Source organism: Cenococcum geophilum (genome assembly GCF_001692895.1).
Source record: "Cenococcum geophilum 1.58 unplaced genomic scaffold K441scaffold_42, whole genome shotgun sequence".
Lineage (NCBI taxonomy): Eukaryota > Fungi > Ascomycota > Dothideomycetes > Gloniales > Gloniaceae > Cenococcum > Cenococcum geophilum.
In genome coordinates this window covers 1,460,578-1,478,828 of record NW_027137600.1, presented here as the reverse complement: position 1 = coordinate 1,478,828, position 18,251 = coordinate 1,460,578, and the positions used below count along the sequence as shown (strand labels likewise).

General features: G+C 38.9%; 1 protein-coding gene across 1 annotated transcript; it reads left to right on the top strand.

Annotated features, from left to right (window-relative positions):
- Nucleotides 1-16,496: 16,496 nt before the first annotated feature.
- K441DRAFT_731035 (uncharacterized protein) lies at nt 16,497-16,898 on the top strand (the record flags this gene model as incomplete). Its single annotated transcript, XM_067654226.1, has 1 exon — nt 16,497-16,898. A coding segment is annotated over one exon (402 nt), but the record flags the coding sequence as incomplete, so codon positions are not given.
- Nucleotides 16,899-18,251: the final 1,353 nt, after the last annotated feature.

Sequence of the window (18,251 nt, the reverse complement as noted above, 5' to 3'; positions counted from 1 at the left end):
GTAGCTAAACTATAAAACTACTTAGGCTAGTACCTAGTCTATAGGGTATATAAGAGACTACGAGCTATACAGATGCTAAGCATACGGGTAGTAATATACTAGGTCCCGTTACACGTGGACATTAAGGGGAATAAATAAGCGGATATTTTAGTAAAGATGGCAATGGGGTAGAGAGAAGGAGGAGAGATAGGACTAAAAGCCCCTACCTTCCTATTACTCTAAAGCCTATCATCCGCAGCAAAAAGAACAACTAAAGTAAGACTAGGAAACTACTAGGCAAATAACATCAGGAAATTTTTTTTTTGGGCACGTTGTTGCAAACGAAAATCGGGGTCTGCAAAACCTGCGTAAGTCGCAATTTTGGCAATTTGCGGCGATTTGCAGCAATTTGCTACAAACACATAGGCTACCTATGCACGCGCCTGCCCTATCTATGTGTTCGTAGCAAATTGCTGCAAATTGCCGCAAATGCTAAAATTGCGACTTACGCCTGCAGGTTTTGNAGACCCCGATTTTNACTTGCAACAACGTNCCCAAAAAAAAANTCCTGATGCAGAGGCTCTGCACGAGGCTCTACACAAAGCTCTGNACNAGGCTTTACACAAAGCTCTGCACGAAGCTCTACACGAAGCTCTATACAAAGCTCTGCGCGAAGCTCTACACGAAGCTTTGCACGAGGCTCTACACGAGGCTCTACACAAAGCTCTGCGTACAGAGGCTCTGCACGAGGCTCTACACGAAGTTCTGCACGAATTCGTGCACGAAGCTCTGCACGAAGCTCTACACGAAGCTCTACACGAAGCTCTACACGAAGCTCTACACGAAGCTCTACACGAGCTCTACACGAAGCTCTACACGAAGCTCTACACGAAGCTCTACACGAAGCTCTACACGAAGCTTTGCACGAAGGCTCCCACACGAGGCTCTACACGAAGCTCTGCGTACAGAGGCTCGCACGAGGCTCTGTACGAAGCTCTACACGAAGCTCTCTACACGATGCTCTACACGAAGCTTTGCACGATGCTCTACACGAAGCTCTGCGTACAGAGGCTCTACACGAAGCTCTACACGAAGCTCTGCACGAAGCTCTGCACGAAGCTTTACACGAAGCTTTGGCACGAGGCTCTACACAAGGCTCTACACAAAGCTCTGCGTACAGAGGCTCTGCACGAGGCTCTACACGAAGCTCTGTACGAGCTCTGTACGAAGCTCTGTACGAAGCTCTGTACGAGCTCTGTACGAAGCTCTGTACGAAGCTCTGTACGAGCTCTACACAAAGCTCTACACGAAGCTCTACACGAAGCTTTGCACGAAGCTCTACACGAAGCTCTGCGTACAGAGGCTCTACACGAAGCTCTACACGAAGCCCCTGCACGAAGTTTTACACGAAGCTTTGCACGAGGCTCTACACGAGGCTCTACACAAAGCTCTGCGTACAGAGGCTCTGCACGAGGCTTCTACACGGGGCTCTGTACGAAGCTCTGCACGAAGCTCTACACACAAAGCTCTACACGAAGCTCTACACGAAGCTCTACACGAAGCTTTGCACGAGGCTCTACACGAGGCTCTACACAAAGCTCTGCATATAGAGGCTCTGCACGAGGCTCTGCACGAAGCTCTACACGAAGCTCTACACAAGGCTCTGCACGAAGCTCTACACGAAGTCTGCACAAAGCTCTATATGAAGCTCTACACGAAGGCTCTGCATAAAGCTCTACGAAGCTCTACACGAGGCTCTGCGCGAAGCTCTGCATACGGAGGCTCTACACGAAGCTCTACACAAAACCTTTGTGTGTGCGCGCGACACACTACTATCGGGTCCCCGCTGTATTCCCGATAGCCTCTACACGTGCTCTGCAGTATACCCTATATACAACCTAGGTAGCCACCTCATTTTTTTACCCTTCCCTTACATCCTCCCAACCTAGGAAGACACCCAGAAACGACAGCCAGCAGACGACCGTCGCCGGAGCTAGACGAGCCGTCGCCGGAGCCAGACGACCGTCGCCAGAGCTAGACGACCGTCAGAGCCAGAACGACCGTCGTCAGAGCTAGACGACCATCGTCAGAGCTAGAACGACCGTCGCCGGAGCCAGATGACCGTCGCCAGAGCTGGACGACCGTCGTCAGAGCTGGACGACCGTCCGCCGGAGCCAGAATGACCGTCGCCAGAGCTAGACGACCGTCAGAGCCAGACGACCGTCGTCAGAGCTAGACGACCGTCCGCCGGAGCCAGATGACCGTCGCCAGAGCTAGACGACCGTCAGAGCCAGACGACCGTCGCCGGAGCCAGATGACACGTCGCCAGAGCTGAGAGACCGTCGTCAGAGCTAGAGCGTCGCCGGAGCCAGATGACCGTCGCCAGAGCTAGACGACCGTCAGAGCCAGACGACCGTCCGCCGGAGCCAGATGACCGTCGCCAGAGCTGGACGACCGTCGTCAGAGCTAGACGGCCCGTCGCCGGAGCCAGAATGACCGTCGCCAGAGCTTAGACCGACCCGTCAGAGCCAGACGACCGTCGCCGGAGCCAGATGACCGTCGCCAGAGCTGGACGACCGTCGTCAGAGCTAGAACGGCCGTCGCCGGAGCCAGATGACCGGTCGCCAGAGCTAGACGGACCGTCGTCATCGCCACACGGACCGTCGCCAGAGGCCACACCAACAACCGTTCGAACGACTAGCTAGCGAACAACGATAAACGATTTAATCGATCCGATCGAATCAAGGTGACATAGAACAGGTAGCACAGACAGGTAGGCATAGACGGGTAGGTATAGACGGACGGACAGACAGACAGGTAGGTTAGCCAAGCAGGCAGGCAGGTAGGTAGGCAGGCAGGTAGGCAGGCAGGCAGGCAGGCAGGCAGGCAGGCAGGCAGGCAGGCAGGCAGGTAGGTAGGTAGATAATTTAGAGCCTCTGCGAGAGGCTTCCCCCTTAACGCCCAAAGTAGATAGCTCTACATTTTATATAGTTATAATATAAATATATTTAAAAGTATATTATAGAAATCTATGGGAATATGTGATAATTTGGTTATTATATAATATAATTATAATTTATATAGTTACAATTTGTACAGTTTTTACAATTCGTACGGTTTATATAATTCGTATAGTTTATACAATTCGTACGGTTTATACAATTCGTATAGTTTTTACAATTCGTACAGTTTGCGCGCTATTTATTTATAGGGTAGCGTTTTACTGCAATTTATTTATAGGGGTAGCATTTTGCCGCAATTTGCTATTAGGTGCTGCGATTTTGTTATAAAACGTGCGTTTTGCGCAAATTGCTATCAACCATATCCACCTGCCGCAACCGTACGGTTTGCGGCAATTTGCCGCAAACCGCAACAACGAGCCCCAAAAAAAATTTCCTGATGAAGTAGGAGACAGGAGAGACCGGGAGAGAATTATATAGACTAGTACTAAAAAATTTAAAGCAGAGACTAAGGGTATATAGGGGTTTACTAAAGGCTTTCTCTGCTACCCTTACATAGATCCGTACAGGCAAGGTAGCCCTTAAAAGCTACCTCTATAGGATTAAACGCGCGCCTAACTTAAGGTGTATATGCGGGGACAAATAGATAGGGCGACACGTCCTAATTAAATACCCCAACTTTAAGGATCTAAGGAAAGCAGTTTGGCTGTATAATAGCCAACCTTAGAGCTATAAATTAATCTTAAACCTAGTATGGTTAGTAAAGAAAGTAGCATAATATATAATATAAATAGGCCTCCTAGGGCAGTTTCTAGAGGCCAGGGATAGACTTAAAGTAACTAACTAAGTCTCTCTTAGTAGTTATACGCGACGTTAGCGGAAGACGGACAGTATTAAAGCAAGAACTCTAGACCCGTAAAATAGGCCTAGCTTTTATATACGGTACGGAACGGAGGTAATTTATATACTTACTACTTTTTAATTATTTAATTTCGATTATCTCCTTTATATAGGAACTTACCCTGCTTATATATATCCTTATAATTATATTACTCTGGCGTTTAATTCTCAATTCAGACTTGGTGATTTTAGGCGTTTGCTTCTCTCCTAGGCACCGTACACCTATAGTACGTAGTAGATAGGCGGATAAGGGCCTTACGGAATCACTGCTGTAGATAAGACGGGTGATTACCTAGGATCTACCTCTATAAAATAGAAGACCCGGCATAGCGCCCTTAGGGCAGCTAAAACGGTGTATGATTTCAAAAAAAAAAAAAAAAAAACTCGGTTACCCCTCGTCCTATAGCTCGACTGGTTCCAGCGCCTCCTATACTATCTTAACTAACCCATTTATATCTCTCCTTAGTAGTGCTACTACTGCTAATATAAGGTCCGTAACAACTAGGCTAGTATTATATTTATAATATTATAGTTAATTACTATAGGCAGATCTAAGTAGGTCTTAGCTTCTCCCTACTGCGGATTAACGTTAATAGAGAGGCATAAACCGGTAAATTATATCTTATTACTGTCCTTTTTACTACGCTCTATAATATAGTAAGGGCTAATAATAAGCCAATGCTATTAGCTTAAGTGACCCCTACTAGGGTAGCTGCCTTTAATATTAAGAGTAGAGCTATATATAATCTATTAAGGTTATTAGTAAATCGCCTATTTAAGAAATTGCCTACTACTAGTCTTACGCCTCTATAATAAGCTTTTAATAATATTTACTATCTTGTCCTTAATAAGAAATCTATAATTAGGTAAATATATCTAGCCTAAATTAATCGCCGCCTCTGTTAGATCTACCCTATATATAGTAATAACTACTTTAAAGGCTTAAATATCTTACTAGTAGGCGATTTCTATTAGCTTCCCCCTATAAATTAGGCGGCCTTATATAGTAATCTACCCGCTAGGCCGTTAGAGCTCGCTAGCTATAAAAAAGGAGCCTATAAGGTAATTAACCAAACAGCTATCCTAGATTAAGTTATATAGTAGGGTAGTAATAATCTTAAAAGCTTTATATTAAGGACCGCCCTTATAGAGCTACGTAGTAATTCTATAAGTAATTTAACCTAGAAGCTTTTTTTAATTAGGTATAAGTAGGGCCTATCTACTAATAAGGTTACGGGCTTTAATAATATAATTTGGCTATATAGTATACGCGCTACTATAGGTAAATATAATACTACTTAGCTTCGTAACCTTTTATAGCTAGTAGTAGCTATTAAGTTAGTTAACACTAGTATAGGTATACGGAAAGTTACTTTTAATTAGTACGATACTATAGATAATCTAGCCCTATATATTGGCGTAAAAGTAATACTAATATAAAATACCTAGGTTAAACTAGGCGTAGTAAACGGTACTACTAGTATAGTTAAAGATATTATACATCAGCAAAATGTTCATGCCTCCTAACAGTACTGACAGCTCCTAATAGCTCCTAACAGGGCTGTCAGGAGCCCTAGGAGACACTTACACTCGGTATCCTATTAGGAGCCTATTAGGAGCGCACCCGGACCACACGGACTACACGGATTACACGGACCACTAGGACCTCTAGGACCTCCAGGACCTCCAGGATCTCCAGGACCATCAGGACCATCAGTACAATTAGGACAATTAGGATAATAATTAGGAAATTTAAAAATAAGGTGTATTAATGCTCTAGTATTCACAGCCAGCCAATAAATATGAAAATTAGTTTAATTTTGAGCCCTATGCTATATACAGGATACATAATCCAAATTGATCCTTCCTGCCTACTGCCTGTATCTGTCTGTCATAGGAGCCCTGCGTCGTTCTAGGGGGACGATCGTTGAGCGATCGATCGAGGGGGAAGCCTTCGCAGAGGCTCCAAATCGTCGATTGGCGGTGTTCTCGATAATCCCCCGGCCGTGTACTGATTTCCTAACTAGGCCTAGGGCCTGCCTGCCTGCCTGCCTGCCTATGTATTAGTATCAGATTTAATTGGGGGGTCGGCCTGGTCGAAGGCTCTAGCTGTACATTCGAACGGTGGTTGTCTGGGGTGCCTCCCTAGGAGGCCTTAATTCGATTCGGTGACGGGCCAATATCGAAGCTCTGGTTCAATTCGATCGATCGATTNATTGAATCGTTCGTAGTGTTCGCTGGCTAGTTGTTCGAACGGTCGTCTGGTCCTGGTAACGGTCGTCTAGTTCTACGACGGTCGTCTGGTTCTGGCGACGGTCCTCTACTAGCTCCCGTTCTGGTACCTCCCTAGGTAGGGAGGATGTAAGGAAGGAAGGGTAAAAAAAAATAAGGTAGCTACATAGGAGACATACTTGGCAGAGGCACGTGTAGACGCTATCGGGCATATAGCGGGGACCCGATAGTAATATGTGTCGCTTCGTGTAGACCTTTGTGCAGAGCTTCGTGTAGAGCCTCCGTACGCAGAGCTTCGCGCAGAGCCTCGTGCAGAGCCTCTATGCGTAGAGCTTCGTGTAGAGCTTCGTGTAGAGCTTCGTGTAGAGCTTCGTGCAGAGCTTCGTGTAGAGCTTCGTGTAGAGCTTCGTGCAGAGCTTCGTGCAAAGCTTCGTGCACAGAGCTTCGTGCAAAGCTTCGTGCAGAGCTTCGTGCAAAGCTTCGTGCAGAGCTTCGTGCAAAGCTTCGTGCAGAGCTTCGTGCAGAGCTTCGTGCAGAGCTTCGTGCAAAGCTTCGTGCAGAGCTTCGTGCAAAGCTTCGTGCAAAGCTTCGTGCAGAGCTTCGTGCAAAGCTTCGTGCAGAGCTTCGTGCAGAGCTTCGTGCAGAGCTTCGTGCAGAGCTTCGTGCAGAGCTTCGTGCAGAGCTTCGTGGGGGGCGTTCCTGTCAGGAACGCATCAGGATAATAGTCCTGTTAGGAACGCATTAGGATGATAGAGTCCTATCAGGAACGCATTAGGATAATAGGGTCTTATCAGGAACGCATCAGGAACGCATCAGGATAGTAGGGTCCTGTCAGGAGCCTATCAGGACGATCAGGAAAATTAAAATCCTATCAGGATTGCATTAGGATGGTAGGGTCCTATCAGGATCGCATCAGGATAGTAGGTTCCTGTTAGGAGCCTATCAGGACGATCAGGAAAATTAAAATCCTGCCAGGAGCCTCTAGGAGCCTATCAGGACGATCAAGACGATTAGGAAAATCAAAATCCTATCAGGAGGCCTCCAGGATCTTGGCACCCTAACAAAATGCTGATGTATAGAAGGGACACGCGGATATTAAAAAGGATCAGCCTTAGTTACTACTAATTACGGTAAATGAGTATAACGGACTTGCCCTATTTACTTAGTAGGATAGTAAGAAAGTTATCCCTATATTTTCCGTACTTTATAAGTAGGAGGGTATAAAAGGCTTTTACTTATAGCGTTAATTTCTAGTTACTCTAGCTTTTACTCTTACTATATATAAAAGCTAGGGCCTAATACTTAACTAGGTGGTTCTAGATATTAAGGAAAAGAATAAAATAGCTAGGCTAATCTATATAGCAATCTTACGAGTTAAGAAGCTTTTAGGGCTTATATTTAAATATAAGTTTAATATAAAACGATTTTAGTTATCTATAAGTAAGACTAAAGAGGTATAATAAGAAGATTTTATACAGAGGCAGTAGTAACTACTTATAAACGACTTTTCCTAAATAGGAAATTATGTACTAGCTTAAAGGTAAGCAGAGAATATAGTATTTATCTTAGTTTCCTAACTTTTAAATAGCTTAGCCACGAAATCTATTTTTTTTAACCCCCCTATCTGTTTTACCTTCTTACCGCTTTTAAAGCTGTTAGATATATATACAATAATATATAGGGAGAATTGGCAGTATTACTGGATTAATATTGCTGCTGTTTATAACGTAATCTATTAGCTAGTGGCCCACATTACTAAGCGGCCCACTCCAAAAAACTCCAAAATCGTTCTTTAATATCTTAACAACGGCTTAATAATAAATTATAAAAATTTATAATTAGACTCTCATACTTATTTTAAGACCTCTATTAAAGTTTTAAACTAATTTAATAGGTAGTTCTTAAGATATAATAATTAAGCTTAAATTTAAGAACTAAATCTTAATAAATCTTAATATATTAATAATAGCTAAACCAATTACTTTAAAACTATAATAGAGGTCTTAAAATAAGTATAAAAGTCTAATTATAAATTTTTATAAATTATTACTAAGCTATTGTTAAGATATTAAAGAACGATTTTTAGGGTTTTTGGTGAGTTTTTAAAGTAGGCCACTTAGTAATATAGGCTACTGGCTAATAGATTACGTTAGTGTTAATCAATTTTTAGAATTTTTTAAGTTTTTATAAAGGGCGGAAATATTACTTATATAAGAAGTTACGTAACCCCTAAGAATGTAATAATTCCTAACTAAGAACCTTCTTTCTAGCCTTATAGCCTTACTTAGTTACCCTAGTGGCTATATAAGGTATTTTATATATATTTAGTAAAACCCTCTATAAGTAGGCTTAGCTATACCTCTAATATTAATAAGATTAGTAAGGGGTAGTTAATTTTTTTTGTCCTTTTTCCCTAATTAATTTCTATTTTTTTTCCGCGTAATTATACTAACTAATTCTATTACGTAATACTACTTAGAACTATATATTAGTAGCTACGACTTCTTTATACTATAATTAGGATTTTATATATACCGCACCTAGAGCTACTTATAATAACTATTATCTATAAATCTGCTAATTTATAAATTAAAAATTAGACGTAGTTAGAGCTGTTAATAGGGGCCGTTAATCGCGCTCCCCGTAATAAAATTTTAGATTTTAGTAATGCGAAGTCTAAATCGTTAAATATTTAAGGCGTCTCTACTACTATAGTAGCCACTATAGTAATAAAGACACCTTATATTTTGGTAAGTAATTAAGCCCATTCTATATAAGAATCTTATACTATTAGTACTTACTAAATTACGCACTTATAGGGCCTCCTCCCATCTATAAATACTCCCTCCTTTATACCTTCCTCTCCTTTTCTTTTCTTCTTCCTTATAGAAGCTAGAGGTACTTTAATACTCCTCCCTAGTCTCTATTAAGGGATTTATTAGTTAATATAACGATATAGATAGTATTAGACGAAGAGACAGGCAAAAGAGAAGATAGGAAGGATAGAGGAGCCTCTAGTAGGTGTTAGTTAAGTAACGTTAATAGCTATATTATGGCTGCCTAATCTCCTATACTTATAGGCCTCCTCCTATCTATAAATACTCCCTTCTCTATACCTTTCTTTTTTCTTTTTTCTTCCTTATAAGAGCTAGTGGTTCTTTAATACTCCTCTTTAGTCCCCACTAAGGGATTTATTAGTTAACGTGGTAATATAGATAGTATTAGACAAGGAGACGGGCGAGAGAGAATAGAGAAGACGGAGGAACCTCCGGTAGGTGTTAGTTAAGCAATATTAACGGCTGGTTTTTGTCACCTATAAATTGTGTTATATAATAACATTAGGAACGTAAATATATACCCCGTCCTATACTTATACTACTACTAAATATTCTAGATTTTATACTCGGAGCTATTTATAATAAGTATTCCTAGGAGATCTACCGGTTTAAAGCTCTATAATTAGACGTTGTTAACGTTTTATATAGGGGTTATTAGTCAAGCTTCTAGGATATAATTTTTAAAGTTTAATACTAAACTAATATTACGACCTTCTTATAGTAGCTGAGCTATCCTAAATCTCCTCCTATTACTTAGCGCTAAGCTATTACGTCGTTACTAAGCTATTGCGTCACTATATGTCTAAACTGTATTTAGTATATAAAGCTTTAAATTGGAATTATAATCTATTATATTAGAGGGCTCTATATTAAAGCTCTATAGTCTAAATATATACTAAATCTATAACTAATATAATCTTTAAGCCTAGCTTAAGTAGGGCGCCTTAGTTACTATAGTAGATCTTTACCTAGCGGTAACTAAGGCGCCTTAATCTTACTACTACTTCTAAATTAAGTAAAAGCTCTATATAGGGGGGTCCTAGGGGGTCTCCTCCTAGAAAACCGCATCTATATATATATTAATTAAAGCCTATATAATAAAGCTCTAAATTAAAGCTTTGGGTTAATTAATTGGCTTATTACTTATAAGCTTGGGTTAAAATTTTCATTAGGGGGTACTAACGATCCGTATATTAATCTGCGATTTAATCCCTAGGCTGTGAAAATTTATCTCTTTAGCCTTGCAAGATTAGTGTAACGGAATCCCCTAAGAGGTACATATCCGATAAGACGGTAGGAGGTTTTATCTATATCCCATCTATATTCTAAAAGACACAGTTAGACAGGTTAGGGGCGAAAGGTTTTACTAGCGTCTTAGAAGAAACATATAGGAAGCTAGTTCCCCTCTAGAGAAGAACTAGCAATTAGTCTCTAAATAGAAGTAGTTAAAAGCATTTATCCTTTAATACGTAAAACTTATTCTACCTTTAACTTACCTTTAACTTACCTTCTACTTACCAGTAACACTGTTAATTAGATAATTATACGTTCCGGTTAAACTAGCCTCTTATAATTCTAATTACTTATAATCCGTTAGGAACGTACGGCTATTAATTAATAATAACGGACTATACTCCTATACCCTATAAAGCAACGCCCTTACTATAAGAGGCTTAAAAAGTCTCCCCAGAGGAGCGTATTCCCTCTTCCTACAAAGAAGCTACGGCTAGTCCGTCTAACCTTACAAGACCCTTAGGAATAATTACCGCTAGGGAGTTATTAGAGCGGTCGCTATATAAAACCCTATAAAAAATAAAGAAGTTAGAGATACGATTAAGATAAGTATATTAAAACTACTAAGAACAATTATAAGAATAATTAGGGGAAGTATAAACACCTTAGACACAAAGCGGACTTAAAGGGGTAACGCTATACTATACTATAACGTTAAAAAAAACCTAAATTCCGTATAAAGGAACCTAATAAGTACTATAGTAATAGTCTTTGAAACTATAATTATTTTATCCAATAATACAAAACTAAGTTTCGGCTAGATCTAAAACGTTACTCTAATAAGTATAATTAGATACTAATTGCTTCTACCTTCTTACGTAGCACCGTTAAGAGTTTATGGATACGCTATAAGAAGAAACTTACTATACCCTTTAAATTTAGCGAACTTAGGACCTAGTTAGTTAATTAGGTCTAAGACCCTACTAATTAAGGGATGGACTATAACCGGCGATACTATAACGCTAAACAGCGGGATAGTTAAACTGTAGTCCAGTTTATAAACTACTTAGAAGAACTAGAAGATAATATACCCTACTTAGATCTATAGGATAACGCTATATAACTTCACTAGTTACTTACTAAGCTATAACCTAAGATTTAACAGGCTATATAAGAGAAGGGCGAAATTCCTACCTCTTAAGAAAAGCTTATCTCTAAAGCTACTCGGATTAAGAGTGCTAAAAGAGACTATTTAGGTAAGTAAAAGGAACGAGACGCTAATAATAAAGAGCGTAGGACTAGACCTAGCTTTAATAATAGGGGCAGATTCTAACCTAACCGCTCTATAGAAGAATAATATAAGTAGGCCTCGCAGCCCTAGAGCAACGCTAGTTAACCCTAAAATAATAATAGGTAGAGACCTAATCCGTAGGAGGGGAACTGGGAGATACGCACCTGTTATAACTACGGCAAAAAGGGCTATATAAGCCGCTTCTGCTGGCAGAAAAAGCAAGAGTCGGCCTAATTAGAAAAAGAGACAGCCTAGTAGATTTTTACTCCCTTACACTAGGCTAGTAAAAGAAGGAGGGAGTAAACTACCGCATAGTTATTCCTGTCTCTATTTAAGTTAATAATAAATAGGTAATGCAAGACTGCCTTATAGACAGCGGCGCAAGTATAGGGTTTATTTCTTAATTACTAGTAAAAGAATTAGATTTGGACTTTAGCGGCTCGTAGGTGCGTACTATTTAAAGTATTAGAGGCCACCGGATTCCATACTATAGGGAATAGGCTTTTTCTATAGCTAGCCAGGACCGCAATAGTCTATAGGATACGCAGGAGATGCGCTTCTATGCTGTAGAAATTAAGGGGTATAACCTTATTTTGGGATACCTATAGCTTCGCTAAGTTAATCCGGACATTAATTGGCCTTTAGCCTTATATTAACATCGGAAGTCTTAACCGCGCATTATAGTTAAAGATTAAGAGACTTTCTTAAACTATATATAAGAAGAAGGGTGGGTATATACTATATATGCTACTCTTAACACCAAGAACGGGGACACGGGATATTTATTTTCGGATGTCTGGCTATACGCAGTTAAGGAACTAGAGATTCTATAGGAATATACAGACTTAGAGAATATTTCTAGTAAAGAGGCTATACAAACCTTACCTAACCCTATATTAGTTAAGTATAAGATAGATATAGAGGATAAATAACCTCCTTTTAAACCACTATATAACCTATTAGAAAATAAGCTAGTGGTACTACGTTAATATATAGTAGACAATCTTCAGGAAGGATGGATTTAGCTCTTTATAAGCCCGGCAGGGGCACTAATTATATTTATACCTAAAAAGGACGGGACCCTTTACCTCTATATTAACTATCGGGCGCTAAACAAGATTACTATAAAAAATTACTACCCGTTACCCTTAATAAGGGAGCTTATTAATAGGCTATTGGGCGCAAAAATATTTATAAAATTGGATCTAAAAGATATATACCATTAAATCCGGATTAAAGCCGGCAATAAGTAAAAAACGGCGTTCTAAACATAGTACGGCCACTTTAAGTACCTAATAATGCTATTTAGGCTCACCAACGCACTAGTAATATTTTAGGCCTATATTAATAAGGCATTATTAGGCCTGTTAGACACAATATATATAGTCTACCTTAATAACATTATAGTTTACTCTAATAACTACGAAGTATATACGCACCACGTGCGAATAGTACTAGAAAGACTATAGGAATATAAGCTCTATATAAACCTAAAAAAGTGCACATTCTATACTACTAGCATTAATTTTTTAGGCTTTATTATTAGCGTTAATGGAGTATTAATAAAGAAAAGTCGGGTGGACGCTATTAGGGAATAGCCCTACCCCATAATATTTAGAGAAGTACAGGTTTTTTTAAGCACGGCGAACTTCTACCAAACGTTTATTATTTATTACTTATAAGTAATACTCCCAATTACCGATCTACTAAAAGGATCTAAGAATAGCAAAAAGTTAGGACCCTTTATATTTAGGGAAGCTACTAAGTAGGCTATAGACTAGTTAAAGAATTTATTTACGTCGGCGCCTATTCTAATACACTTCTACTAGGAGCTACGTATATACCTTAAAATAAATATATTCGGCTTTGCCCTAGGGGCAATTATATCTTAATTAAAAGATAGAAAATGGCATCCTATGGCGTTTTAGTTAAGAAAAATAACCCCTATAAAGTAGCGTTATATAACGCATAACTAGGAGCTACTCGCGATAATTATAGTAATAAAGCACTGGCGACATTATTATATAGGAAGCAATTATCCTATTAAAGTCCTTACAGACTATAACAACCTAGAACACTTTATAACTATAAAGGTATTAAGCGGTCAACAAGCGAGATAGGTAGAGGCACTATTATAATATAACTTTAAAATTATATACCGCCTAGGGAAGACAAATCCTGCTAATAGGTTATTAAGACGTCCGGATTACGAGACAGGGAGAATTTAGGACAGCATAGGGGAAATAATCCCCACATTGCAAAATTTGCTTAGGAAGAAAAAAGACTCTTTCCCTAGAACTATAGAATTTCGCGGTAGGGCAGAGGTCCTAGCAATACAGCTACAAAGCGATATAATTATAAAGCCGTAGGATATAGTTATAGACTAGGTTATAGACCAAGCAGACGTTATAAAGTTAGCGTACCCTAGAATTAGCGAAAATTCTATAAAAGGTACTAGAGGTATTACGGCACCTTTAACTTAACGGCATATTAGCTACAAGTTTTCGGATCTAAGGGGGATAGGCGAGATGCCTATCTATAGCGTAGTATACTATATAACGGTAGGAGAATCTGCTGGCACTAATAGTTTAAAACGTCTCGTGCTACGCCTTAAGTTTATAATAGCGGTAGGCGAAACGGAAGTAAGTAATCTACACAAAACCTTTTCGGATCTTCTTCTTTAAGCTTAATAAAGGGACGCCTTCGCCTTTAGGGAGAGATAGAAAGATATAGTAGAGACTAACTTAGCTAGAGTTACTAAGAAGCTATAGCAGTAAGACTAAAAGGGTCTATTACGCTTTAAGGGTGCTATATATATCCCAAAGGACCAAACAATTTAAAATAAAATTCTAAAGGTCTTCCACAACAACCCTCTTAGGGGTCACTACGGTGCTAATAGAACCCTTAAGGCCGTTTAAAGAAAATACTTTTAGGATAGAATGTTTAAAGAGGTTAAGGACTATATATTAAGGTATAATACGTGCCAAAGAATATAGATATCTAGGCATCGCCTATACGGCGAGTTATTAGTACTTCCTATTCCGTAGGGACCCATATTAGAATTAACAATAGATTTTATTACAGGCTTACCCCCTACTAAAATAAGAACTAAAGAGGTTGCTAACGCTATCCTAGTAATCGTCAATAGGTATATAAAGTTTTTAGGATACTTTGCTATTATAATAACGATTACAGCAGCAGAACTGGCAGACCTGTTTTTAGAACAGTGGCTCTTATTTAGCACGCTAAGGGGAATCGTGTCTAATAGAGGTACCGTATTTAATAGTGCATTTTAGTCTTTATTCTATCTCTTATTAAAAATATAGTAAAGAATAAGTATTACCTTCTACCCGCAAATAGACGGGTAAATAGAGCGTTTAAATACGTTATTAGAACACTACCTCTGCTACTATATTAATTATTAACAGGATAATTAGACATTATAGTTAGCTCTAGCATAGCACGTGTATAACATAAGTATCTATAGTAGTACAAAAATAACCCCTTATAAAGCATTGTTTGGGGTAAAAGTAAATAACCCCTAAAACGTTAAGAACATTATTCCTAAAAGAGAGGCACTAATAGCGTCCGAAAGAATTAAGCAAATAAGAATTCGTAAAGAAGAATTTAAAAAGCACTTGCTAAACGCCCAGGCTATGCAAAAAAGGTACTATAACAAAAAACATATACCAAAAGAATTTAAGATAGGAGACAAAGTCTTACTATAATTACACCACACATGCAACCTTACCAAAAGGTAGCGCCACACTCCAAAACTTACGCATACCCATCTTACCATCAAAAACAATCGATTTTCTAACTTTTAAGACCTAATTCCTACTGCCTAGCGAGCTAGAGGTGGATTTATTTGTCGTTTTACCCCCTTTCTCCCAACAGAAAAATTTTCTTTAAGGGTGGCCCTAGCTTATAAGCGAGGCACGGACAGGAACACCAAAACTACTACCACTATTACCAATACCACCAATACCAAAACTATAAAATAGGGGCTAGTTTCCCTACTACCTCTTAACCTAATCTCCCCAGAAATCTTCTAGTAGGATTAGTAAGGAGAAAGGGTATAAGGATAGTNNAAACTAGGAAAACCCCCCTATAAGAGATACAATGCCAAGGCCCGGNAGGCCTAAAAAGAAACCTCCTATAGAAATAAGTGATAATAAGTCTATATCTACATTCACCTTTTCTGGCCCTTCTCCTTCTCCTGGCCTATTTGGGACAGGAGAAAAAAGAGGACATCCTCAGTCTTCNACCGAAAAAGAAAACCAAAAACCTGCAAAAAAGACAACTAAACTAATGACTTTCACGGCTGGTATACCTAGTATATCTTTCTCTTCCCTTTCTCCAGAACAACACCTATAAAAGGCTCTAGATAGCCTAATCTAGGCCTATAAAGGGCTAGAAGAAGAAGAAGAAGAAGATAAAAAGGAACAAGTTAAACAGCTAGAGGACTATACACGTAGTATCCTAGCAGGAGAAAATCCCTTTATAAAAGGAAAAGAAAAGACAAAAGATGTCCTAAAAGGACTAGTTGAAGAAGTAAGAGCTCTCNGTAAGGAGGTAGCCCCTACTAAAGAAACCTACGCAGAGAGGCTAAAAAAGGACCTCCCTACTTCGTCCTCTCTACCCTNNTNNTNACTACNANTTCCTANTCCTTCTACTTCTACTAGAAGTAAGAAAAAGCAGCTATAAGAAAGAAAGCTAGTCCTAATTACAGACTAAAAGGACTAACCTTTAGATACCTTCTCTATACGAAACAAAGTCAATCAACTATTTGCATCAAAACTGCAAGTAAAAAAACCGGTTTTAGCATCTATAGCTAGAACTAAAGGAAAACAAAATATTCTCCTTATGACTACGGAAGAGTATAATGCAGATTTCCTAGTCAAATATAAGGAAATCTGGCATAACTGCTTTACCTTTTAAAGAGAACAAAAACTAGAACCATGGGTTCAAATTATAGCCNATNGGGTTCCTACCCTACCTTTCTTAGGAGAAGGAGGCTCTAAGCTTCTAAAAGAAGAAATTGAGACTTTTAATCCTATAAGGATACAAGGACTACCTAGATGGATCTTATCTAGTGTAAAAAGACACGATCCACAGACTAGATTTGGCTCTATAGTTTTTACTATAGAGAACGAAGAAAAAAGACAAGAAATCCTTAAGCAAAAAGAGATATCAATTGCAGGTACAGCTACTAAGGTAGTAAAGTACCTTAAAGTCTCTCCTACTACGCAGTGTAATAGCTGCCAAAAATTTGGCCATATAGGAGACAGATGCTCTACTAGGGCCTGTAGATATTGTGCGGCTGCACATCTATCTAAAGACCACTGCTGTCCTACCTGCTTAATAAGCGGTAGGCCTTGCAAGCATACCACCCCTCTTTGCATTAATTGTAAAGAAAAACACTTTGCTAATAGTAGAGACTGNGAGAATCTTAGAGCAGCTAAATTAGTACATAGTACTAGCGTAGAGGACTCTATGGAAGAATAAAATTAATAGAAGTCTAGAAGGAGGTAACTCCTACTAGGCTTTTAGGTTAAAAGACAGTAGAGAGCAAAAGGACAGAAATAAATTGCAAAAGGACAGGGACAGGGGTTAGGATTTCTTACAGTTTTTCTTACCATTTTCTCATTCCCTAGTAGTTGTAGTATCTTAGTATTTTTACTAGGAAACTATAAACTCCTAATTTAGGGGTTTATAAACTACTAGGACATAGCTACTAGTACATATTAAGCTGCCCCAAAAAGGATTTATGTATATAGAACTATAGCGCCATAGCCCAGAGGCTGCATGCGCAGTATTGTACGTAGTATAATACAATGGATAAAAAAAAAAAATTTAAAAAAGTCTTACTATCTATAAAAAATATCTAAATAAAACGCATTAAGAAGAAGCTAGATTACTAGTAGCTCAGACCCTTTAAAATAGTTAAAAAAAACCAAAGGAAACTAAGCCTACGAATTAAAATTACCGAAATCTTATCTAATATATTCTATATTTTATATTTCCTTACTAAAGCTATACTAGAGAAGAGATAGTACGGAACCACCCCTACCTAGTAAAATTAATAGGGAACTAGAATAGAATATAAAAGATATTCTAGACCAAAGATAGCGCTAGAAGAAACGCGAATTTTTAGTTTATTAGGAAGGATACTCCTAGGCGTATAATAGTTGGGAACCTAAGGAGTACCTTTAGCTGGGATATAACATCGTAATTAAAACCTTCCTAAGAACCAAAGGTAAAGACTTAGAAATAGTTCCGGATATGCTATAGGTAAAGCAATAAGGAAGACCCTATAAATTAAAACTATAAGATTAAGCACAGGCATTAAGAACGGAAACGTTTCGCTATTATAATAGGGATCCTAGAATCCTATAAAAGGAAGCCTATAAGGATCTATAGGAGAACTACCAGGGATATTATTTAAAGAAGACGCTGTCTAAGAAGGAGCAGTAGTACTATAAGAAGTAGCCTTAGGGATTTAGAAAGATCCCCTAGGAATAAAAGGAGAGTATCTAGCCTAGCACTAAAGATACGCAGTAGAGTTAATAGTACGAAGAGGAGTAAAAGGACAGCCTATAAAGAATTAGAAATTTTAAGGAATTATAAGGCACCTATAGGAATACCACCCGTTTATTATATATAGGGATTATAGTAGTGCACTGCGTTTATATAGATTATCACCAAAGCTTAGAATAAAGGCATCCCTAAAGTATAAAGTTAATTCCCAATAATAGGGCATCCTAAAGGCACCCAAGAGGCACTATATAAAGCTATTCTATAAGAAGAAGGAAAGAG